Here is a 25,791-nt window from a genome sequence, read left to right on the forward strand (position 1 = left end):
ATGATGAATGATATACAGTTCCAGAGTGGGATTTGCAGCTAACAGCTTTCAAATACAAGGCGTCATTGAGACAATATACATGTCCTCTTGAATGTCCCAAATCCGTCTCAAACTCAGTGTGCCCAAAATGGAGTTTTTAATTTCCTGGACTTTCTCCAATGTTCCCTTCTCCGTAACTAGCCTCTGCCTCCATCCACTTATGCAAACCAGAAACCAGAAATCATTCATCATCCGCATATCCAACCCATCACCAAGTTCTGTAATTTGACTTTTTAAATATCTTTTAAATCTATCACCTCTCTCCATCTCCACTGTTATCTTCCTAATCATACTGCCACCAAGTCTTGCTGGTTTTCCCCTGTACACTTTTACATATTCCCTCTGTTCTCCATTCTGCCCCCACAGTGATCTGGTCAAGCAAACTTCATTGTCTTCCCATTGTTCAAAATAATTGTATGAAAGATCAAAGGTCAAAATAATTTGTATGGTATAAAGGTTCTAACTACCCCTCAAGCTTTTTTACTTTTTTCCCCTTTTTGATTTCACATAAATGGCATTGACTTGACCTCTTTTTCTCTTCTGTTTCCCTCTGCCTCCTCACCCTTTTATATCAGTCGCTCACCACAGGCCTTTTGCACATGCTAACCCCTCTGCCTAGGACATTGTCACCCTCCCCAGCTCTCCAAGCTCCCTCCTTTAGACCAGTGTTACTCAATGTGATTCACTGACTGGTTCAAGTCCGTGAAGTGTTTCCTACAGGTCCATGACAAGTACAGAAATTAAGAGAAATATTTAGAAGTTTTTATAGTATTAATAATTTGATATCACTGATGGCTCTAAGTACACGGTCAGTAGACTCATCTCATTGAATAGGGTACAAGCCTATTTGGTGATGTTGAATTCAAGTCACAAACTGTGCATGGTGTGGAGCTGCATGCACAAGAACATGACATTCTGGTTTCCATGTGCTGGAAATTAAACAAATGAACCAACAAATAACTGGCCCTTCTACATAGTTTGAAAAGCACAGCTTTAGATCTCAGCTCAAATTATCACTTCCTTGGGAAGCCTCCCTCTATTGTCACTTCACACAGGATGTCTTTCCTTCATAGCATTTTGCACAATTTGAAATTACACATTGTATGTGTGTGATTCTTGGGTTAACGACCAATGTCCTCTAAATCCTATAAGGGAGGGCCCCCATCTGACTTGTTCCCCATTGTATTCTCGGCGTCTAATACAGAGCCTGACGGGTGGCAAAATTTGGTATTTGAATTATTGACATCCATAGCTTTCATCAGATTTTCAAAATGCCCATGTTCACCAAAAAGATTAAGAACAATTGTAGCAGGATCTCAATAGTATGTATTGAATTATTGAATAGTATGTATTGATTCCGTGAAAGAAAGGATATGGAGTCGAAGAGTATGAGCTTGGCTTTTTTCAAAGACAAAACAACTGCCCAGGCCAGGTGGTGAGGGCCAAGGATTCCAACCTGTGTCTCTTGTCTATGGGTCAAGTTCCCTGGTTTGGAACAGGGACATTGCCATTGGTAACATCAAAGATGAGGACACAGGGGCGTCATTTCCCATAAGCATGTTTTCCTAAGTTCCAAGACAGCTCTTTTGGAACCCCAAAATGCCACCCTGATGACCTCTGGTTGTCACCTCCAAGACAATTCTCGAATGGAACTGACATTTTCCCTTTGAGTCATTTTCCATTTGATACAATGTTGGCTTTGGAGTGGTTAAGGCGGAAAAACATCTTTAATCTCAGTTCCTAAAACTCAGAACCATAACAGTAACCTTCATTACGCCTTATCTGTGTCACCTCCAATCTACTTTGATTAGCTGCAAAAACAGCTGAAATTTTTAGTGGGAGATGCATTTAATTCGTAGAACAGTGTGCACATTCACTACCTCAGAAGAGGAGACCTTCTCTTAGGCACTTTATATACATGCCTCATTTAATCTTAGCCGCCATGTTATTAAATAGGCTATTATCCTCCTTTTTATAGACAAACGGAGATTTGCAGAACAAACTTGCCCACAGTTAGTAAGTGCGGTTAATCAGCTATGAAAGCTATGTTTGACTCAGAAGGACACGCTATGTTCAATCACCACATTGCAAAAACCAACCTAGAATTCATTCTAACCATGCATTCCTACATTGTTTATGAATGCATTACCTGTGTTATTTGTTTATGGGGTTAGGGAAGGGGACACTGCCTTGTTTCCTTCAAACCTACACTTGAAAACATTTAGAGGGAACCTGTGTGATTTTTTTGTCCCGTTTTGACCTCCCTCGTGATCTTAATGTTTGTATTCCATTGGCAGTTACTTGAACCTAATCCAGACCAACGGTTTTCCCACTTGTCTGACGTTCAGAACTTCCCGTATATGAATGATATGAACTGGGATGCGGTTTTGCAGAAGAGGCTCCTTCCAGGTTTTATTCCTAATGTGAGTCAAGCCTACCGAAACTGTAATGACCCTCACTCGGTGCATGGTACTCTGTGTGCCCATACACACCCGGTCTCATCAGATAACCACACCAGTGTAGTTAGACAGGCCAAATCTCCATTTTACAGATGAGAAAACTGAGACGCACACAGGTGAATTGGCCACCAAAGTCACATGGTAGCAAGTGGCTGAGGTGGGATTCTAATCCAGGACTGTCTGTGTCTGCAGTTCTAGCTCCTAACCACTTTTTGTGGCATGTGGTTGTTTTTGTTTGTTTGTTTGTTTTTTGGAAAGAAGCCCTAATCCTCCTAATACATAATAACACGTAAGTCCTCACTTAATGTCACAGATTCTCTGACTTTAAGAGAAACAACGTGTAAGGAAACCAACGTTACCACAGGCTGATTGATACAACCAAGAGTTACGTTCCTATGCATGTCATCAACATTACACGAAACAGAACTTCAAAGACCTGCTGTAGTCATTTCCAGGAATCTGCTCATTGAAAGAACAATGCTTTCTCTGATTCCAAAGATGTAGAAATTTGTATCCGTGAAGTTCTGAGTCAAAGGATTGAAAACTGTTGGGATTGACATGAGGTATTATTTTTACCATTCACCCCTCGTCCCTGGTACTGTGTTTCCCTGAAAATAAGACCGTGTCCTATATTAATGTTTGCTCCAAAAGATGCATTAGGGCTTATGTTCAGGGGATGTCATCCTGAAAAATCATGCTAGGGCTTATTTTCCGGTTTGGTCTTATTTTCGGGGAATCATGGTAGTTCTATGCAGGGAACTATATTCCTAACAATTAAGAGCCAAAGGGAAATAATTCCCTCTGCCTGAGTCCCTGGCCAAGGGACATCTGTGGCCTACTGCAGACCACTGGTAAATGTTGGAGTCCAAGGGCCGAGGCCTAGGGGCCCAAGCCAGGCCTCTAGCTCCTTCTCTCTTCCCACAGCCTGATGCTACACACTCAGTTGCAGGTAGACAGAATAATGAGTTTTTAAGGGGCCTGGAGAGACAACTCGGAGTTTTCTGTTCTTAAGCCCGGTGCTTGCTGTGGGCATGTGTGACTGTGACCCTTCGTGTGTAAGCAGCAAAGAGAGACACTCTGGTGGGTGGGTCGCGAGAAAGTGCACAGTGAGGGGAGAGAGAGGGCCGTGGGCTGGAATTCTGGGATGGGGAATCGCTACCTTATGGAGCAACAGGAGGGTGGGATCAAGGGCTTACCTGGCTACTTTGCAAGGTCCAGTAGGGGCAGGTTGACACATGACATGGCGGAGACCTAGGCACCACCTCCTGTCGCTTCCACTCCGATGCGACGCCTCCACGCACCGCACCACCGCACTTACCATCCACGCCTCCTCCACAGACGCTCTACGTAATGGTTCTGACTTTAGTGTGAATCTGAATCACCTGGGGAGCTTGTTAAAAGCACAGTTTTCTGCGCCACAGATTCGGCAAATCTAGGTGGGAACTGGGGAGCTAAGCAAACAACTCAGGTGATTCCAATCTACAAACAATATCGTTAGAACATGCTTTGAGAAACATGACCCAAAAGCTCAAACTGTAGAAAAATTATTGTCAATTGATTTCATTTCTAACTCACTGGAGGCTCATTGGGAATTTAGACAAATAAACAAAATACTAAAGAATATGAAAAGCGATGCGGAAAATACCTTATCCCAAACCGAGAGTGGGAATCCTAGCTTACTATCCTTGGGCTGATCCCTTAGGACCATGTGTTTTTCTCCACTTCCCGTCCGGTGTGTTTTGAGAATGACACCCAAATCTAAGGAGTCAGCCAACCTATCTTCCTTGCAGAAAGGCAGGCTGAATTGCGACCCCACCTTTGAACTCGAGGAAATGATTTTGGAGGCCAAACCTCTTCACAAGAAAAAGAAGCGCCTGGCAAAGAAGGAGAAGGAGATGAGGAAATGTGATTCCCCTCAGGTGAGCAGGTCTCCCCCCAAACTTAGGATCAGGGGAACCTTCACGATGGCTGCAATTCATTTGAGAGCTTCCGTTGGGCGGTCATCTCAGCACCCTGCTTTTGCTGTCTTGCGAATGCATGGAGAAGCTGAACACCTAGTTTTCCCTACAATCTCGGCATGAAGCTGCTTCCCTAAGGGGCTCTATCAGCTTATGTTCCTCCGGTAGCTTCATGTCGCCCATGATACCAGAAACTCTCCGGGCTACAAGTACCCCCATTTGAGACTAAGAGTGAAACATGGCAGAATCTTTTTTTCTCTCCTTTGTCTCGCTTGCCTGCCCCCATCTCTGACCTTCCTCTCCTTTTTATAGTTTCCTATCACTTAAACGATTGCTTGGGAAAGAAAGAAAATTCTCCAATACTTCAGGACTTAGTATTTTCTAATTCCTAGATTTAAAAAAAAATGATATTTTGTTTTCCTTAGAGAAGAATATTTTTCATCAGAAGTAATTTAGATTTACTTTGCTGCAGATTTTTTAAAAAACATTGGATCTGGGGCCGACACTGTCCTGAGCCTCATGCTTATCATTTTTTTAAGGTTACATTGTCTCATGATGATGGAAAAGTCACCGATAGGTGTTGAAAGCCAGACAGTGAAATGTCGAAGCAAATGTTTCACTTGTCTGTGAGAAAGTCAGAAATAAAGACAGTTCTGCTCACTGCACCTGAAGTCTAGTTAATCAACCCCAGCACAGTTGTTCAGAGGACCATTCGATCAGAATTCAGTGTGAAGAGAGATTTCTAGTCTATTTATTAAATCCAAGTAGAACCTCTAAACCTTTCACATGAGGGCTAGGAGATGAGAGGTGAGTAAGTAACCAGCTTAATAAACCCTTGGACCCCAGCTTCAGTGTGGGGAGCGAAGTGTTGACGTATTTTTATCTTCTTTGTGTTTCTTTCTCATTAGCTCCTTTATTACTCTAGTTGGGATCTCGCTCCTGCTACAAACTTTCAGATAACATCCATTTTGAATATACACTGGTGCTTTGATTTGGCCCTTTCAGTAGACATTCAATAGGTTATTGGCTGTTTGATGATCCTCGTTGGTCTGCTAACTATACATCTATTTTTTTTTTTCCAATGTTCACTTGGAAGACATGCCTTCTTCAAGAGCACCTTGAATCTGTCCAAAAGGAGTTCATAATTTTCAACAGAGAAAAGTAAGTAGCTCCTGGAAGAACAACAGCCCAGTAAATGATGTAGTGTTTCAGCCAGACTTTACTTGCAAAGCCTTAATAACATGTTTTTAAACATTTTTATTCTAATTACAATAATGGTGCATATCTATAATAGAACATTTGGAAATTTCAGAAACCTTTTTTACTTGCAAGAAATTTCAAAAATTGTAATAGGTAAATGAGCTTAACTAGCATCAAGTTTCTGTTTATGGAAAAAGCAGAGGAACTAGGACTTAAACATTTAAAATCAATGACATTTTTAAGACAGTTTCATGCCTCTTTATTGTTGGCCATAATGCTATCCTTTCAAAAGCTTAAATCTTTTCTCCTTTCAGTGAATAAGCCCTCTTTCTTTTTTTTCCTTTTAAGAGTAAAAAGGGACTTTAATAAAAGACAAGCAAATCTAGCCTTGGAACCAACCAAAGACCCACAAGAAGAGGATGGCCAGAATAACAACCTGTGAAGTCAACATCTTTTTCTTGGGACATTTCCTGGCACCTGGCCAGGAACTTCTGATTTCCACATCAGGAAGAGCTGACAGTAATTCTTGCATCTCCACACCTCACACACCTTAGAAACAATGAATGCATAGCTTTGGAAAGAGGCAGAGTGATACAATGAAGAGAGTTCTCCGGGCTCCTGGGAGCTAGGTGCATGACTAACCAACCATGTGACTTTGAGCACGTCATGTAACTACTTTCTCTGCTTCGGTTTATTCATCTAATGTGAGGGTTATACTAGGTGAGCTCTACTCTGCCTTTTTACTGCTACCATTCTGGTTTTTTGACACAGCTTTTATTTTTATTTCAAAAGGAATATTCGGATGTAGATTTATTTTTCCACTCCTTCTAAATGACACTGTGACAAGTGGACATAGGTGGGTGATTGAGTGAGGTGTTTGGGGGGGTGATTAAATGAAGCTCTTCAGAGCTATAAAACTTCATAGAGAGGCCAGAATCCCAAGCCTGACTGAATAGGGATAAGGAATTCAGTCAGGAAGAAACGAATGAGACCAAATTAGAAGTAACACAGATTTAGGAGGACCTTCCAGTGGTGTGCCAAAGTCCCCACACCATGTCAGCTTGTACCAGCTAGCAAGAGCCTGCTGTGCACATCTGTCCCAATGCCCTGTACAGTGATGGGAAATTGGGAAGTCAAAATTGGTAATGATGGGAGTCTTTACACCATGGAAATTGGCAAAGGCTACAAATCAGGTCTTTTTGTGTCCCCTCCTAGCAAGCCAGCTGTTAAATAGTTATTAGCACACCACTTGCCTTCTTCTAGTAGTATTCCTTGAGAGCTAGTTGTCCTCCTAAGATTATCCAAGACCTGTGTCTGGGCAGGAACAGAAAAGAATATTGTCACATTAAAAGCATGTGCATCTTGTAGTACAGTGAAGTTGTGTCTTAAACGGGAGTTATGGTATAAGGTAGAATATGAGGTGAATTTGGACAATATTAAAATTTACAGTTGAAAAACCCCTTAAATTAACCATAACATATGATGGGTAGCTTTTCTTAGTGGAGCGCGGTACAGTGAGCCGCCCTTCAACAATGAAACAAGTCACGCTTTTTGGTTCATTTTGATATTGTCTTTTATTTCTATTTTTTGGTCCCATATTTGGCTAATATCAGATGAACTAAAAAGTTGAGAAAATTGTACATGCCTTTACAGACTAGAATTTTACTTAGAACTTTGGGATGCTGACATATCTGAGAGGTTTGAGGTCATGGAACCACAGTACCATGTCTCCCTGCCTTGTGCTTACCGGAGGAATGGCAGCCAGAATTGCCTACAATTATTTAAAATATTATTGATATCTCACTCTTTATTTATTTGCCAAACACAAAATTTAATTCACCTAGGTGAGATGTGTACATGACTAACTCCACTCTCCTGATACACAGATCTTTGCAGGGGAACTATTTTGGGGAACCTACAGATGCCACTGATTAGAGAATCAAAAAGTGAATAGCCTTGGTGTGGGACTGTTTTACCCTCCTGGCCACTCACATCACCTAAGCCTTGTCCTTACTTATGGAGAGTATGGGCCTCACGAAGACTATGGGAAGCTGGAAACAGGAGAGGCTAGACTGGCCTATTTGGGAAACCAGACAAATGGAAATAGGCAGAAGTAACAGTTATGGCCACATGTTACACCAGACTTTTCCAGGAGAGAGTTTTCACTGGGGCATCTCAGCATGGGTAGAACACCAGTGCTGAGTTTTAACTCAGCATTTACAGTTGTCTCCTCGCTAAGCCAATAGGCCCAGAATTCCTGGCAGGACTGTAAAACAGTACCTCTCTACTGTAAGAGCAACCATATTTTTGTTCAGAATTAAAGTGAGCTCTTTTGTTCTGTTTGATTCTTTTTCTCTACATTCCCCACACATTGTCTATGCTGTTCTGCTTTTCACCAAGCACTATATATTTTAAGTGCTTGCCCAGACTCAGTTTCACAGAGGGGATGAGTTGACAAGAGCAACAAGAGAGTGACCAGGTTCTGCTCCAGGTTGTCACTTGCGTGTTTACCAACTTCCATCTTTCATTTGATTTTGATTCAAGCCTTGATGTGCTATGGACTTACCTCCCCAGTCACTGGTACCTCCTCATGCTTGTGACCTTATATGTATCATCCCAAAGGAGAGACTTTGGGATGCTTACCAAAGGGCAGTGGGATTGGTAGGCTCTCCATTGGGATGAGAGCTGATCATTTGTGCCACTTCATGTCTATACAGATTATAACGGAATGGGAACCCAATGCAATCTCTGTAGTTTGAATCCCTAGTTTTTATTTCCAGTGAGCTGCTTCTGTGCCTGAAGCACCTCTATGGGCCTTCAGAAACCATGGATGCATGGACTAAAGAGCACCACCTCAGAGGTAAGATGGGTTTCCAGTCTTAATCAGGCCACAGACCCATAATGTGTTTCCACTTAGAAAAAAAAAAGCATTACATCCATCAGTGCGGAACAACTAATTACAAACACCTCCCACCATTACATATGTAAACATTCGGACAAAAAAAAGTTTCCAAAAAATAAAAGGATACCTACATCCTTACCATGATTGCTAGTCCTTGAAATCAGATCCTTTGGTTTTATTTCATAACTTGGGCTAAAAGTTTCCATCCTACCAGGTAGAACATATCTCATCTAGATTTATGACAACCAAGGCTCAGGGCTAAGAAAACAGGGTGACTATTGCATTTTTTTGTCTGGTATTCCTGGAATCCTTTTCTCCTAACAGCTTCCTCCGCTATCTGTGTGGAAACCCTCAAGAGTCTGAGTTGGTTTTGAAGACCAGACGCCCCCTGGGTATAACACTCTAGCATTGCAGCGGGGCCACCCACCCCCAGTGCATTCACAGTGACCTCTAGTGGATGGGAGGGACAGCTGAGCCCTGTGACCCTGGCCACAACCCTAACTGTGAAAGTGAATTGTCAGCTGCTAATGGCTCACACACCTCGCTAACGGCTAACAGCACTGGTTTTAGCTAAGGTCATTGCTAGGGCAGGACTGAATGTCCAGCAGCATAGAGCGCTGCTAAATTAATTAGGGTAATTAAATTAATTCGTGGGTCAGCTTCTGATAGGAAAGTTTTAACCAGAAATGACTAGACTTTATATCACAGCTTTACTAGATGGGATGGACGAATAAACAGCTATGCAGAAAGAATGGTCGTATAGCTAGCAGGGACCAGTGTTGCTACTTTGGGTTGACGCAGTAACTCTGAGGCTTCAATTCCTCAAAAGCTGAACTAAAAGGCATGAAAAGCACAGTGAGTTTCAGTACCCCGTTGTCCTTGCATTATATCTGCACAAAATCCTGTTTCCTGCTCTGTCTCCTTGTGATTACTGTTTCTTACGAGCTCAGTGTGTCTGCTGGTAAATATTGATGTTAAAATTGCAAACTTCAGTTGTCTGTGCTGTTGTAAACAGGCAGCCCTTGAATGGGACACACGTGCTTCTGTTCAGCTGTAGCATCTATTATGTGAATGTGCTTGCGTGTATTAAAATGTCTTCTGTATACAGTAAGCCACTGACCCTTCTTTGTCAGCTGTGTGTAACGGTTTCCCCTAGAGAGAGGGTTGTGGGTACCAAAAGTCACTTGTTCTTCCTTGCGTTTCCTGCTATGAGGAGTGTCCATTACCAGATAAGCGGTGATAGAGATTGTCTTCTATCAACTATGGGATAGAACACAATTTAACGAATGCCCATGTATAAAAACTAAAAACCTTACCCTTCTAGTATTCACACCTTAGGAAACACGACACAGAATTCCAGATTTTGCTTTTCACTGTGGCTTTAAGTCTGCAGACAGCCCATGCACCTCTTTTTTCAGCACTCTGCCTTCCGACCCCAACATCTTCCTGTCCCATTCCATACACCGAAGCAGCAGGTGGATCTTCCAGGCCCATAATCTGGGACAGGGAGGGAACAGCAGCTCTGAACTCTTACAGCTAGAAGCAACTTCTGCCTCAGGAGAGAATACAGGGACTTGTCCACTACCTCTCAGCCCCACAATAGCTTGGCAGCCAATAGGGCAGCTGGTTCCCGGGGCTTGTCCTGAAATAGTCTCTTGTAAGTCTGGGGGCTCTAAAGTCCTACACGCTGAGAGCTCTGTGGTCTAGGTCATGTTAAATGTCCTGTCATGTTCTCCGCAGCCAGTTCAGCACAGCACAGCACAGCACCTTTCGATTCTGAACAGTGCCAGCCTTATGTACATGCTCTCATTTCTGCAGGTTGCTTTGGCCCCCTCATCCCCCACTTTCTGCTCACGGTTCGTATTCCCTTTGTGATGACCTGATGGTAGCAGAGCGGATTCCAGAAAGTTCTTTGACACCAGAGGGATCTTATTATTCCTATTTAGTGTTCTCATTCCCCACCTGGTAATGTGACTCAGCCCAGAATACCTGCGGCTCATAGAAGCGTGAAAATGAGTCAATGTGTGACTTTCACTAACTTTTTTCCCACTGCTCATCAGTTGAGCCTTATAGAGCCCTGCAACCTGAGTTCACTTTGAGCATTGACTGTGCCCCTTAAACCCATGCCCATCCTAAGCAGGCAGAGTGTTTCCACCATCCTGAATTTGAGCCAGAAAATGGGACTGTCCGCGAAAGCTTATTCATCGTCAAACTTTGAACCTCAAACTGAAATCATTCTTTACGTGCTCAGAGTAGCTTTTAATATGGCTTCTGAGCATCTGTACTAAAAGGTACCATCACTGTGGACAGTCTCCCAGTTACAGTGACAAGTTCAATGGTGAAAGCACATGACCTGAGCCAGACCAATCAGAATCCGTCTCTTTGGTGGGAACTATTGAGGGAGTCTCTCTCCTTTTCCTGAAGTTGCTAAGCAGGTAAAATGAAAACCCGGAGATGCTGATGGCCAGTTTTGTTCCCACATGGAAAGAACATCCCTAAGACTGAAACACCAACTAAAGGCAAGCAAGGCTAAGAGATGAAACAACATTCTAGATCCGGTTATACTTGACTCTACCCAAATCTGTCCCTGAAGTTTTCAGTTATACCAGACTTTGAAAAATGCTTTTCAAAATACATATATATATATATATATATATATATATATATATATATATATATATATATAGAGAGAGAGAGAGAGAGAGAGAGAGAGCACACACTATGCAATGAAAAATGTCCTACATAAATTGTAATTGGATCCAGGAGTATTTTCCCAAAAAGGTTTAGCCTAACATGTTTGGTGGAATATTAGAAGATGACATGTAGCCAAAAAATAGTTTGGAAATGAATTGGACAAATTTTAAAAGACACAGTATTTCTCAGAGACTTGAACTTGGTGATATGCACATAAAATCTCTCAGAAGAGTAGATATAGTAAATAATCCTTTGCAACACTCATGGGATTCTTTGGGACAAGTTTGCTAGAGAATATACTTTGGAATATGCTTAGTTTGAGTTTTCTCAAAGTCCAGGCTTTTAGGAAGAAGCAATGCTTTAAGGGGATGACCAAACAAACGAATCCTTCCAGGATCTGTTCTGGACTCAACTAGACTTATCCCAAATGGCAGTGCCTTTCATGCTAATACTGAATCTGATGATTTATAGAAAAAACTTTTGTCATTCCCCAAAGTTTCAATGGGCATCAAACTCTGTGGCCAAACAAAAACTCAACCTCAACTGACAAGATAGAAACTCCACAAATTTTCTCAGGATAACTCTGTTTTCATCAGATCTGCCCTCTTACTCTGTCAGTTTTATTGTTCAACTTGAATGCTTTAGGTGAAATGGCATGTCACACACAGAAGAAAAACACTAAACGACATCTGTGATTTTAGAGTTATTTTAATAACCGGGTTTACATTAACAGTCACTTGATGAACTTTTTTTTCTTTTTTTTTTCTTATCTCAGCTAATCTCAAAACACAGTTTTCTTCACGGTTCAAACCAAACAGCTCTTCACATTCCAGAGCTGCCTCACAGCTACCACAGATCACAGGGAGATTTACTGTCTGTCCATATTCACCAGACACAGAACTGAACACTCACATACCATTTTCCAAAGAGGGAACTTACAAGGAATGCTGGCTGCCCAGGACAGCCCATGTGTATATCTGGAACGCAAGCTGGAGCTTTTCAGGGAGAAGCCCTGGGAAGCTTGTGGGACGCATCACCCCGTTGTTGGGAAGGGCGTCTCAGGGTGAATGAAAATCCAGGCTTAGGCGTGAGGCCTTTGGAACAGAAGCATGACTCTGGTGTGGTCATGAAGAAAAAGGCCAAAGGACGACTGGACTTTGAAGGAAACCCATTTTCCGGATGACTACAACACTTCCATTTTTAGAAAACTTAGTAAGAAATCTCTCTATTGGGGTGGCTGATTTAACAGTTCCACAAATATTTTCTCTACTACCTAAGATTGTGGCCCTGCCAGACAGAACCCTAGTGGATCGCCATCTGGGTTTAGGAACAATATGAGAAGGCTGGGGGTGGGGGTGCCTCCTTAGAGAGGGGCCGTGCCAAGACAGGAGACAGCAAAAGAAAGCTTGGGAGGAAGACAGAAGACCCAGCATGCCGTCCCACAGTTGGATGAGGTGCCAATGAATTCTGAGAGGGCCGTTCTCTTCTTAAACCCTGTATAGGGCTCTTTGATATATCTTATGAAACAGGACAAATTAAATATAAATTTTACCTTTTGTAAGAAGGAACCACCAGAAATCAAAGTCAAGGAAATAGTGGGGGTGTTCTTGGAATTCTCAGGAATTTCTATGCTTGGAAAGTTACTAATAGTAAGTGAAGAACGGGAGGCTTCCTCAGATCACGTTGCCCACCATGAAGGCATTCAAGGGCTGTTCCTACAGCATGGAAAGCTTGTGCAGAACATAGAGTTCTGGTTGGACGTTTCATTCAGACAGCCTAAATGCAACCAATTGGGCCATGAAAGATTTATATTCATGGTACAGAGAGGTTAGGGAGGGGGATGAGTTGGACTCGGGCTGTAACAGCAACAAAAATACAGAAGGGGCCGCTCTGACTAGTTATTTACGTGTCTTTTCCTCCATCTGGTGGTTATGGCTGGTACTACAAGATATCCTAAAGCACAGCCCCGCCAATGAGGTATACAGAATATGCTTCCCACTTGACAAGCGACTTGTCTGCAAAACGGTCACTCCAAGTTTGCAACAGGCCCCCACATCTTTGAGTTATAAACCAAGAGTTACATCCACACCTTCACATAAGTTTCCTTAAAATAAAGACCCCATGAAAAAGCCTTAAAAGTAGCAAGATTCCTTCTTTTGAGGGGAAATCATCGTTTTCATGATTAGAACAGAAATTAGCTTGCTAAGGGAAATCCTCTTTTCTGGCTATTTCCAAATTCCTCTTCAGCTACATGTTCCCTTTCCTCTGGCCTTCCACTGAAAACCTTCAGTTAACGATAATGGTTTCTCTGAAGCACCTGAAGGTGTTTGAGGCCTGCTCTTCTCTTCAAAGTACTTAGTACACAGGGTTACGGGTTCTACCAGCTGGATCTCCCAACAAAGAAGTCTGATCCGAGGTTGAATAGAGTTTTCAATGCATATGGGCCTCTTAATTCTACAGATCTCCATCTGGCTCACAGAACTCGCTCCAACATTGAATTTTCAGAAGTGGCAAGATGTGGAAATGGACATTCAGTTCTGACAGACAAGGTAGATGCAAACGCTCCTTGCTAACTTCCTTTATGTGCTATGTCAGAAAGGCTGGGTGCCACGGGCACCTGCCTTGGGATATTTTGGTACCGAAACCAAAGTTCCCCCAAAGGATGTGCTAATGGAAGGGGAGACAGATGGCTTAGGATGTAAAAGTAGAGCCACGGCCATAGAAAGTGCTCCTTCTGCTCCAGACTGGCTTTCCCGAACTCCTGCTTGACTCCCATATAAGCTGAGATGACCTATTTGTTGTAAAAGTTAAGGAACATCTAAGAAAATAAATTTTCAATAACAACAACAACAAAAATCCTATTCAATCATGGCTGTGCCTGGATCTCAGGAGATCAAGACGGTGACTCAGCACTGGCCCCTCTCCGCTCCTCTCCTAACTCGGGGTGCCAGAAACATGCTTCTTTTCTTGGTTTGCAAAGACAGGAGAGTGAGAGGTGATCTCCAACGCAGGTTTAGAAGGAGGCGTTACTGAAGTGTGGCCGACCCCACCCTGAGGGCTCGTGCTGTGCTCCCAGCGGTAGCCTTTTAAAAGCACCAAAGAGGTGGGTAGGCCAGAGGAGAAGTGTCTTTCCTCTCTTCCTTCCCAACCCAGGAAAGAGAAGAGTTTGAAAGCAATGCTGAGAAAGAGGCCTGACCAAACACTGGCACCACCAAGCAGGTGGAAGCAATGGGTGGGTTTTGGTGTTTTAATAAAATGTTCAAAGGAATAAAATCTACTAAGAGAGGACGTGACAAAGTCCAGAACGCAAAGAACGCCTGCCTCCTCTGTAGACCCCAGGGGACCATGATAGGTGCCCCAAGGAGCCATCTTCCACGGAAATAAATGTAATTCATTAACACAATACACAAGACCCCTTATGCGCACCCACCCACCCCCCACCCCTCCGTACACACCCTATCCCAGCCCCTCTGATCCCTCTGCCTTGCTCTGGGCTCCCACCACCCACTCACCCCAAATAACTGTGTCCCTTTTGTTCACTTCCTGACATCCAGCTTTGTCTGTCCCCTTGTCTTAAGATGCAGCACTACACACACTCTCAACACTATATAGCAGACTCTTTTACCTTAGAGTGTCTGATTGCATGCATGTAAATGGGAGGGAGGGTCAACAAAATCAAGGCTAGGCATAAACAGAAGACAAAGCAATATTCGTAAAGCTAGGCAAGCGAGCGTAACATTAGAGAAACATAAGGCTTGAGGCTTATTGATTCTTTAGATCGCAACTGTTTGGATTCGCTTTCCTTCTTAAATATCGGTGTACCATTTTGGCTTCAAAAAAATCTCTTCTTGCTTCTGGCCCCTTTCTTTGGGAAGGGGTTGCTTAACTCAGGGATGTGATGTTAGAACGGCCTCCAGGGGGCGCCACGATGCGCTTGCTGGCCGAGCGAACTCCTTCATCCACTTGAGTGCCTGCAATTGGCAATAAATTCCCCGGGAGGAAAAAAGGCGGAGGGGGAGTGGACAAGAGAGAAACTGGATTAATTTTAAGACTGTAAGATATTACGTGCGTTCCTAGACTCATCTCCCAAGAAACTTCCATTCTAGTCTGTCGGGTATTCCAGACGTTTCATACCTATCCTTCAGAAAAATCACCCTCCGCCTGGGAAAGCCGGTTTCTAATCCAAATTTCATCAGACCCTCAGCATCATACCAGTGATAATAAAGAGAACAATGAGGATGGTATGAAAAATAGCTGCTTACATTCATTGTGACAAGCAATATTTTAAGTGTTTCTCAGGTTCTTTCATTCAATTCTCACCACTATCCTTTGAGGTACTGTTGTTATCCCATTGAAAGAGGAGGTGACTGAGACTGGGAGGGTTTAGGTAACATGCCCAAGGTCTCACAACTGGAGTGGTGATGACCGGGCCCCTGTAGCCACGGTACCAAAGGAAACACTGATGTCCGTTATGGCCATTCATAAGAAAGGAACCGCTAAAAGTTTAGGGATTACAGTAGCCAGGGAGCAGAAAATGGCAAAAACAGTGACAAAAGTTTCTGTGACGAGCATAATGGGACCCCTGGCCATGTCATCTCAAAACTTTTAGCCCTTTTGTTTTCCTCCCCTATGTATGTCCCCCTTATGTTTTCCTCCCTGTTGTCTGTTTCTCCCATTCCTTACTCCTCTTCCTTCCCTATACTGTTTTTTCTTTACCTGTCTCTGTTCCTTCTTGTTCTCTTGCTTCCCTCACATTTAAATAGTTCATCATAGACATGCAAATCTACATTTCCTCACTGCCCCTCCCCCCCCCCCCCATTTTAAGACTACTGGTTATGGAGCAATTGAATAATTACTTCCTATTAATATCAGGTAGTTCTTAAAGAATAGGTAAGATTAATGACACGTTCAGTGTCATTCATATTAATCCCATGGTAAATGTTCAATCAACAGGAGCTATTGCTAGCTTTATTATTATTACTAGGAAGGGAAGAATATAATAAAAACCCTAGGTTAGAAGAAGCTATTGCAGTTTGAACATAAAAATAATCCGCGTTCTCTTTTAACCTGGGCAAACAAAGAAAACACAACACATTGCACCACTCTCACATTCTTATGTGGAAAATCACTCTCAATTCACAATGGAAACCGTTGCCCCAGCCCCACCTGCACTTCCACCAGACGTGAGCTCTAAGGAGAACTAACGGGTCACTCTTTAAACCTGATCTTTAACCTAACTGAGTTTACCTTGCTTTCTCAACAGGACTACTTTTTGATTCAGCAAACCTTCCTGTTTGCCCAGTAACCAGCTCCTTAAAAGATGGTCCAGGTTAGCTCCGAGGGTCACCAGAGAGTCGCTGGCCGCTGATCTTCCGCTGTCCCCCTCTCTCCGCCCTTTCTCACTCATGGTCGCCCTCAGCTTGTCTGACTCACCTGAGAGGCTAAATCCCGACTGATGGAGGTTCCTCACGGGCGGGTTCGGCCTCGTGGGAGAGCCCCGGGTGGAGCCCGCTGGGGTGCCGCCCTTAGGTGTGGTGGTCAGGTCAAACACGGGCCCATCGTACATGCCCCTGGGGACCGCGTGTAGGTCTGCCATCTGCAACAGAGAAAGCGCGTCCCCATTTGTTCCTTCAACAAGTCAGGGTCTGTTCTAGGTAGCACAAATATATCAGTGAATTAAGCGTGTGTGGTGGAAGCTCGATAACAGTAACAACAAAAAGGTTATTTTAAAAGGAGAAGTAGTGTAAAAAAAAAAGTGGGGTGTTGCGATCGTGATGATGGAAGAGGTCAGTAAATAGATGCACCTTGGTCTTAAGGATCCAAGGAGCTTGTGACGGAGCCAGGGCTGAGGGAGGGAGGAGGCCGGGGCACGAACAGGAGTGGTGGGTGGTAGTGTTCCCAGCAGAGGAAACCCACGGTGGAAACGCTGCGGAATGTTAGGTCCGCCTACATGGCTGGAGCGCAGCCCGTGGGACGGGTGGTGCTGGGCGAGGAGGTCCTAAGTCCTGGCAGGATGAGCTCCCGTGGGAGCTCCTCCCTCAGGCTCCTCAGCACAGATGGGAGTTGGCAGGCCTTGAAATGAGTGTCCTGTGGTCGGACCCACTGGCCTCTGGCTGTGACTTGCCCTGGGACTGTGAAGCCAGCCAGCAACATCACGCAGCTGATGCTCTGTGCTAGGCCTGGTGCCAGGTGCTGGGGCTTATGGTGGCGTGAAGCACGGGCCCTCCTCCAGAGGGGCTCACAATGTTTTAAACACTGCAAGCCCCCCCCCTCCCCAAAGGCAGCAGTACTGTGGCACACACCCTCCACCTGTTACAGGTGAGGCAACGAGGACACATTCCAGAGGAGCCTGACAGGACAGGAAGGCTCAGCGTAAGACCTGGAGGACGTCTGCCAGGAAAAGCTTAACAGCGCATGTGCAAGCTTTCAGCGGGTAGAGCCCCGGAGGTAGAGGCTCGCTAAGCAAAGGCCGGAAATCCTAGCAGAGAAGCATCCGATCTTTAGTGAGGTCCTCCTCCTCTTCAAGTGAGTGTGACTCAGGTGCAGGCACACCGGCCACGCTCATCACGTCGGCAGACGCTAGTGACCCAGGTGGGATGAGGACGACATCTGTCCTCCCCCAAAACCCCGGCCGATAGCTGCACATCATCCTCACCTCTTTGGGTCCAGAGTCTAAGTCACATTGATGGAAATAAAGAGCTGATATGTGGGACGTTTGAAATCAAAAACATAAATAAGATTTTATTTGAACTTCAGAACTAGCTGAAAGAGTTATAAACGTTTGTCCCCGAGGAGGAACTAGACAGAATGGGACAGGGAGGGGTGGGTGTGGACTGCGGGTTCGCATTGTAAGCCTTAAAGAGTAATTTATTAAAAAAAAAAAAAAAGACATATATATATATGATTTTGAATTATTGCCATTTTAAATTCTTTTAAAGAGAAGCACTATAAAACGGAGAAATATCATCTGAGAAAAACTTTCTTTGGCCAAAAAAGTTTTGAAGCCCCTTTTTATGGACATTAAATCTGTGCTATTGTCCTTCAGGAAGAGATCGTTGCTGCTGTGAACATTGGGTAGGGGGTGGGGGGGTCTGGAGCACTCAGAGCCCTCCGGATCCACGGTTCCTATCCCGGTACCTGGGGGGGCCACCAACCCCTTCGCCCCACTCCTGGGTTCCCAGGCTCCTCACCTTCCTCCGGGCTTTAATGCGCTTGTAGACGTAGTCGGAGAAGGGGCTGCAGGGGATGAAGCGGCCGGCCCCCTGGGTCACGTGCAGGTTGCCATCTTCCAGCATGATCTTACCCTGGCAGATGACCACCAGAGGCGCCCCGCGCAGTTCCATCCCTTCGAAGATGTTATACTCTGCAGCCTAGAGACAGGGGAGAGGGGCAGAGCCATAGGTGTGGGCGTGGGAAGGGCAGAAAGAGGAATTGCGGCTCTCCTGTGCTTCGGATCCTGCATTCAGAGTCCCTAGACCTGACTCGCCAGGGAAGCCAGGACAAGCCTAACAGCGCATGTGCAAGCTTTCGGTGGGTAGAGCCCTGGAGACAGAGGCTCCCTGAGGAAAGGCTGGAATTCCTAGCAGAGAAGCATGCGATCTTTAGTGAGGTCCTGGTGTGGAAGTCCATGTTGTCGCTGGCAGTGTTCAGGGAGAAGCTGGATAACCATCAGGGATGCTGTCCTTGGCAGTCTTAGTTCCCCACGAGCTCGAAATGAAATAATGTAATAGGACATAGTGTTTGAGCAAAGGCTATTCCCATCAAAAATGGGATTTCTCTCTACCTCCTTCAGTATTCAACAAGTGCTAGGCATCGCTGCAAAGTGGTTAAGGACATCATCTGGAGTCGGGTTGTCTGGGTTTGAATCCTAGCCTCACCATTTCCTTGATGCCTAAATTATTTAATTTCTCTGCATCTCCCTTTCCTAATCTATAAAATGAGGATAATAATACTGTTTCCAGGAAAATAAGACGTAGCTGGACAATCAGCTCTAATGTATCTTTTGGAGCAAAAATTAATATAAGACCTGGTCTTATTTTACTATAAGACCAGGTATAATATAATATAATATAATATAATATAATATAATATAATATAATATAATACCGGGTTTTATATAATTTAAGACTGGGTCTTTTATATTATATTATATCATATCATATCATACCCGGTCTTATTTTACTATTTTACTTATAGTAAAATAAGACCGGGTATCATATTAATTTTTGCTCCAAAAGACGCATTAGAGCTGATTGTCCGTCTAGATCTTATTTTCGGGGAAACACAGTAGTACCGACCTATGGAAGACTGTTATGGAGATCGAATGAATTACAAGCACAGTGCCTGAAACCTAAGTGTTTAAAAACTATTAACTATTTTTACTAGCAACTATTAAGCCCCTGCCTGTTAGGTACTGGGCTTTAATTATTATCTTCCACCCAAAACGCCTCATGAGGAAGTCGTCAGTGCTGGTCACCAATTATGTTCTCATTCTTTTTCCTCCTAGGCACAAGGTGCCATTGCACTTCCTGCCCTTCTGGAGGAAGGTATGGCCACAGGACCAGCTTTGGCCAAGGTAGTGGGAGAGGAAGTAATGTCTTGGGAAAGCTTTCCAAGCCAGTACATGGTTTATATGACCTGGCACCCTGCCTCGGCCATCATGAAAGCCCGTATAGAGATGGCACTTCTATCCACTTCCATCCCGAATGACTGTGACAGGCAGAACCCCTCTGTTGACCCACTTTGGAAAGCAGGAGTGTGGAATACACTGTTGAGGTTTTAGGTCATTGAGAACTTGGGATGGTTTGTTATTGCAAATACATCCTAGTCTAACTACCCTGGTACACCACACACATACACACACACACACACACACACACACACACACACACACTTCTCCTGACCAGGTTCCTTGCACGCATTCTCCATGCTGCTCCACCCTCATCAGCACAAGCCTTACCGACTGGTGATTCTTGGCAGACACAATCTTGACAGCATCTGGATCCCAGATCACCAGGTCGCTGTCAGAACCCACAGATATTCTCCCCTTACGGGGATACAGGTTGAAGACCTTGGCAGCATTTGTGCTTGTCACAGCCACAAACTGGTTTTCATCCATTTTCCCTGTGGCCTATTGGAATACAAAGAAATTTTTTAATTGTCGATGCAGGGCTTCTGAGGTCAGAGCAGGGTGACCACAAAGGCCCCCAAATTTAAAAAGGGACCTGTGAGGTCGTGAGCACAGAACCTCACCCAGCAAGCTTCAGAATCGGTCGGGCTGTTATGGTTATCCAGGCAAAATGGTTAAACGCATAGCTTAACAGGGAAGTATCCATTTTTTCTGGTTACATTTACTTACTTTTACCCTCTTCAATTCCAACAAGGATTAGAGAGAATTCACAGTAAAAACAAACGTGATGATGAGCCCATTTTTTACATATGTGTTTGTATTTACATGGGCATAGGATAAAAACGGAAAACCTCACCCAAATGATAACAATGGTTATCCCTGGGGTGTGGAGTTTGAGTAATTTTTGTTTTCTTTCATGTGTGTGTTTTTCGGTGGTTTCCAAGTGTTCTTTATTGAGAATGTCTCATGTGGGTAATAAAAAATGTATATTATTTTGTAAAAATTCCAGATAGTGCAAGATAAACATACATTCATCAATACATAACAATGTAAAAAAAAAAAAGCACAAAATGTAAGTATGTAAGAGAAGAGATAAAAACATTTATCCTTTCCCTCTTCTCAAAACAGAAAGCCTAGGTAAGGAAAAAAGAATTTAGTTTAAAATCTAGCTTTGAGTTTCCTGGTAGCCAAAAAGGAAAGGAAACCTGGTGGATTACACTGTGTAGATAAATGAGGTACTAACTAGGTCATATGCATTCTATTTGGCTCTGAAATGAGTGTCTTTAGGGTTTTTAAAATAAAACAGAGGGACATGATCGACTTCATACATTCGTTACTAATCTTACTGAAATCTTTGGGAGAACATCCATTTGCATGGCTATTTTTTAGTGAGCTTCTGTGATGTTAACCATGAAAGTAAAACCAGGCCCCTTTGCCAGACGATACTGATAGCTAATCACTTTTACAGGCTGGCCACTCTCCCATGACCTTCATCCTTACCACAGCCTTGTCCCAGATGACAGACATCCGCTCCTCTACACCGTTGGTGCCCTCAGGAATGGCTGTGAAGTTGTCCTTCCCGATAGCCTTCTGGGCGGTGCTGAAGGTGCAGTGAGCACTGCCAGAGAGCTGCAGGTCCCCACTGGCAAAGGAGAAAAACTCCATGTGAATGGGATAGGTGGCTAAAGGCACCTCGGAGGCCCAGACTCGAGAGGCTAGTGTCAGCGTTTGGAGTGTCACAACTTGAGTTTGGAATCCTTCCTCTACCTCTTGCCAATTATGTGAACTTGAGTGCATGTCTTCCCCTCTCTACGGCTTGGTTACCCCGTATGGGAAATGAGGGGGTGGGATTAGATCATCTCTAGTGTAACAAAATAGAAGGGACTCAAATGAGGGATGGGACTGATAGGCAGAGGGCAGCAGCAAACGAGTCCCCCTATAATTTTGGTTAGTCATCATGACCAGCTGTTCAAAATTAGGCAAATCATTCAGTCTCTGACCCTCAGCTGCTTCATCTGTAAAATGGTTATGAAAGATGAAAGTCCCTCACGCATGAAATTATTATGAGGAACAATGAGATGTGAGTAGTCTCGCCCTCGTACTTGGTACACACTACATATTAACTGCAATTACCATTATTAATATGATAACAATAGTATTTTAAAAAATACAATGGGGAAGAGCCTGTTGTCTGTGTTCCAGATCGCAGGGGAATTTTCAATGTCTTTTCCTCACTGCAGAATCTAGTCTAGCTGATGGATAGATGGGTTGCTTCAGTCCTCATCCCACTGGCCCCAGGATGTTTCCACACAAGGTCTGCTGCTTGTCATTCTGCACCAACCTGGACAGCAAGGAGTTGATATAGTCAGGAGTGGTTGGGTCAGGACTCAGAGGTGGAGATGTCACAAATGCAGCTGCTTTGGCCCAGTTCTTGCTCCAGTAATGGGTTCCATCTGTGCCAAGGCTGGCCGTGATGGGCTCGCCAAAGACCACGTTTCCTGCAAGGGGTAGGAAATAGGCAAAGGGTTTGTAAGCCCTGGGCCTGGCTTAGATAATCATAGCCCCTTAGCCTACTCAAGGCTGTAGCTCTAGAGTGAGACAGGCCTGGGTTCAAGTACAGAGGCTTACCTTTCCTAAGCCTCTGCTTGTCTAGCTGCTAAATGGGAACAATGTTATTATATTCCCTAGATTATCAGAAGCCATTGGTTGCAAGATGCAGTATTAATTCTCAAATTTTGAGTCAAGAAATATATACCGGGGAAGCCAAGAAAAAGAAATGCCTACACGTGACTTGTATTTCTCTTTTGTTATCGGTATATATTATTACAACTTTAAAAGTTTTTTCCTTTCTTAAAATGTGTATACATTTTTTTGGCACCCTTTGTATATAGATAGATTATAAGATTCATTCTCATTTCAGAAATTTTAAAATCTGGAATAGATCTGTCCTGGAATTGATAAAACAAAATGATGCCTACTTCTGAGGCTTGCAAAAATGAAAGGATCTGGCATATACAAAGCGTCTGGCACATAGGAGAAGGTGAGTAAATTGGATTTCTTTATACCTCCTCCTCCTTCCCATTGTGGGGGCCCAAAGGCCCAAATGTGTGCACATCACTGGGAACTACTAGATCCTGCCGTTCCAAGGACATGCTTCGGTTCCACAAAGGAAAATCCACTCCCTTGGATGAAAGGCTCTCATGATCATTTCCATCATGTTTGTTACTCCTTAACCTAAGGCAAGGGGTGATTTGCTTAAGGACACACCATAGCCTGGGGCACATCAAATGATGGACTCTGCATCTGGAATTAGGGGCTTCAATGCCGAAACCAAGGACAGGGGAGGAAGTATATTGGGAAACACACTGATCTAATCTTTTGTTGAGCTTCTTAAAGAAGAAGGGATAGTGATACAAAAGGCAAACGCTATCTAATAGAAGATGGGTTGGCACCAAGTTTTTCGGTGCCAAAATCTTGGGCTAAAGATGGCCCTTACAGCTCTGGGCTTCTTTAGCTTTGGTCCTCCGTCTTCCACATTCAAGTCCCCCACAAGTTTAGGAAGTTTAGGAAGCCTTTATGGCCAGGATTATAAGTAGGTTTTGCCTTGCTTCAACTCCTATCAATTGGTTTTGGTTGCCCGGAATTCTGTGCAGGGAAGAATTCTAATAATGCTTCTGGTCTTACCAGAAAATACTCACGATGAATTTGTGATGTCTGCCGTGGGCAAAAAAAGGAAGCAACGGCAACGATGCATGAGGTCGGACAATTAAATCCACAAGCTTTCTACCGTGTACGCGCACAGTGGAGAGTTTGCGAACTTAATTGTCCGACCTCGTATATATGACCGCTCTGTTCTGTGGGATGACAGTAAAAAGGATCCACACAGGATTCATGAGAATTTCAAAGGCTCTCCAAAAATATTTACCAAACTAAGGCATACAGGACTACAAAGAAATGAAGATATGAAAAGTCAAGGCAAGCACTCAAGCATCGTTTAGAAAAATACACTGTTAAAAGTGGAAGAAGTCTCCCTTTGGACTATCTTTACATGGCTCTCTGTAGAACAAACACATTGTCACTATAGTACCTGGGTTTGAAAACTAGGTCTCCCAGCTGAGAGATCCTGGACAAGGTGTGTTTCAATTTTCTCACCTGGGAAATGGGGGTAAGAATGCCTATTTCTCAGGGTTCTTTGAGAATTCTACCGAATAATACATTTAAGTACAGGCATACCTAGTTTTATTGGGTTTCGCTTTATTGTACTTCGCAGATATTGTGTTTTCTCAAATTGGAAGCCAGACCCTTCACCAGCCAAAAGACTTATGAAAGGCTCAGATGATGGTGAGCACTTTTAGCAATAAAGTATTTTTAATTAAGGTATGTAGTGTTTTTTAGACGTAATGCTATTGCATTTAATAGACTACATTTAGACATTTAATAGACATTTATTAGTCTATTAGACATTTAATAGACTACAATGTAGGGTAAACATAACTTTGATATGCACTGGGAACCCCCAAATTTGTGTTTACCTGGCTTTATTGCAATAGTCCCTTTATGGCGATGGTCTGGAACCAAACCCGCCATATCTCTGAGGTCTGCCTGTCTCTCTCTCAGTGCAGGACATACATTGGTCCTCGTTAAATTGTAGCTTCCTAATATTAATTCTGAAGAGCCATACTGAGTTGGTGAACAGCACTTGGTGATTAAACTCACTGAGCCTTACAGAGTAACCTGGTCAGAAAAGGAGACTAACCCTGCTACACTCTGTCTTCCTGCTCTGAACGCTCTTGATTTTGTCCTTGAGAATGACAGTTCATGAGATGTTTACTGGCTTCGATCTCAACAGCCAGTTTTTCGTCACTGAAATAATGCTGCCCTTCCACCCTGGAGACACAGCTGTACTCGTTCTCTTTGCCAGCGAATCATGAGCCAGAAGGTTAAGGGTGAGGAATTTTTCTACATGAAGTTTAAAATAAGAGCCAGCATATAATTGAAACACTCTGTCCTGATGCCCCCAGGTCATCCTGAGAATGGGTCCCAGGCAGGACGTTGCCATCAGCAGAAGGTCCGAGAGGGTGGGTGGGGTAGGTGGTCATGGAAAGAGGTGTGAGGGTGTTCTCTAGGCTCTTTTCTTTCTGTTCTTTCTCTTTTTCTCTCCCTTTCTCTAAGAATGGGTGAGGAACATTGGGCTGCTTTCCTGGTTCTCCCCCGATGACTCATACCCCGTGGATCAACCACGCATGTCATGTTGAGACGTTTAAAAGCTGAGAGAGAAAACAGCAGGCTTAACCGCGAGCAGGGGAAGGCAGGAGGTGCCCCAGAATCTGCCAGCTACAAAGAGTGTCCAGACAATTAGGAAGATTCCCTTCCCATAAGAACAGGGTCCCTTTTGCCAAAAGGCCAGGCAGCTGAACACTTAACCATCAGAGTCAGCTAGGACTATTTTTAGCCACCCCAGTCACTCACATCTGGAGGTTAACAGACCAGTTCTGAGTTTGGTAGGTGAGTCACTCAGCGTGGGTCTCTCCACTACCAGAACAGCCACCGGCACACAGCAGTAACATTCACAAGCCAGACCTAGTGATCTCTCTCCCACAACCATACCCAGAGCCCTGTGTCTCTACTTTCTCAACGCCATTCTGTACACCAGTGAGCCCATGCGTCTGCTATTAAGGACAAGAATGAAAAGCAGAAAAGACAGCTTCAAAATGACAGTAAACTTTCGCTTAGCACAAGGTGAGCCTATGAAGCCTAAGCTAAGAGCCGTGGAGGAAGGCAGCAGGCAGTGGGGACAGAGCCCTGGATCACGAAGGTCATGTTGCTGGACACATTTTGGAGACTCTTTGAAGCTCTTTTTAAAATAACCTGTGCTCACCTGTGTGGCTCAGCATGGGGGGAGCCCCATCC

At 43.9% G+C, this 25,791-nt stretch overlaps 2 protein-coding genes across 4 annotated transcripts in view; one reads left to right on the forward strand and one right to left on the reverse strand.

Annotated features, from left to right (window-relative positions):
- Nucleotides 1-10,131, forward strand: part of STK32A (serine/threonine kinase 32A) — a 99,392-nt gene extending 89,261 nt beyond the window's left edge. Inside the window, exons 10-13 of one of the 2 annotated variants that reach the window (XM_033096874.1) lie at nt 2,337-2,462; nt 4,289-4,417; nt 5,553-5,617; nt 6,005-6,098. In XM_033096874.1, the coding sequence (XP_032952765.1) occupies nt 2,337-2,462; nt 4,289-4,417; nt 5,553-5,617; nt 6,005-6,098 (414 nt within the window). Of the gene's footprint in view, nt 1-2,336; nt 2,463-4,288; nt 4,418-5,552; nt 5,618-6,004 lie in introns of both variants that reach the window. The other variant, XM_033096875.1, reaches the window with a different exon arrangement.
- A 1,813-nt stretch (nt 10,132-11,944) lies between these two features.
- The window catches only part of DPYSL3 (dihydropyrimidinase like 3), a 108,153-nt gene continuing 94,306 nt past the window's right edge, over nt 11,945-25,791 (reverse strand). Inside the window, exons 9-14 of one of the 2 annotated variants that reach the window (XM_033096164.1) lie at nt 22,223-22,379; nt 21,382-21,523; nt 20,212-20,382; nt 18,443-18,622; nt 16,686-16,848; nt 11,945-15,223 (exon numbers count right to left, since the gene is read on the reverse strand). In XM_033096164.1, the coding sequence (XP_032952055.1) occupies nt 15,135-15,223; nt 16,686-16,848; nt 18,443-18,622; nt 20,212-20,382; nt 21,382-21,523; nt 22,223-22,379 (902 nt within the window). In that variant the 3' untranslated portion in view covers nt 11,945-15,134. The remainder of the gene's footprint in view (nt 15,224-16,685; nt 16,849-18,442; nt 18,623-20,211; nt 20,383-21,381; nt 21,524-22,222; nt 22,380-25,791) is intronic. The other variant, XM_033096165.1, reaches the window with a different exon arrangement.

Source organism: Rhinolophus ferrumequinum, chromosome 24 (assembly GCF_004115265.2).
Source record: "Rhinolophus ferrumequinum isolate MPI-CBG mRhiFer1 chromosome 24, mRhiFer1_v1.p, whole genome shotgun sequence".
Taxonomy (NCBI): domain Eukaryota; kingdom Metazoa; phylum Chordata; class Mammalia; order Chiroptera; family Rhinolophidae; genus Rhinolophus; species Rhinolophus ferrumequinum.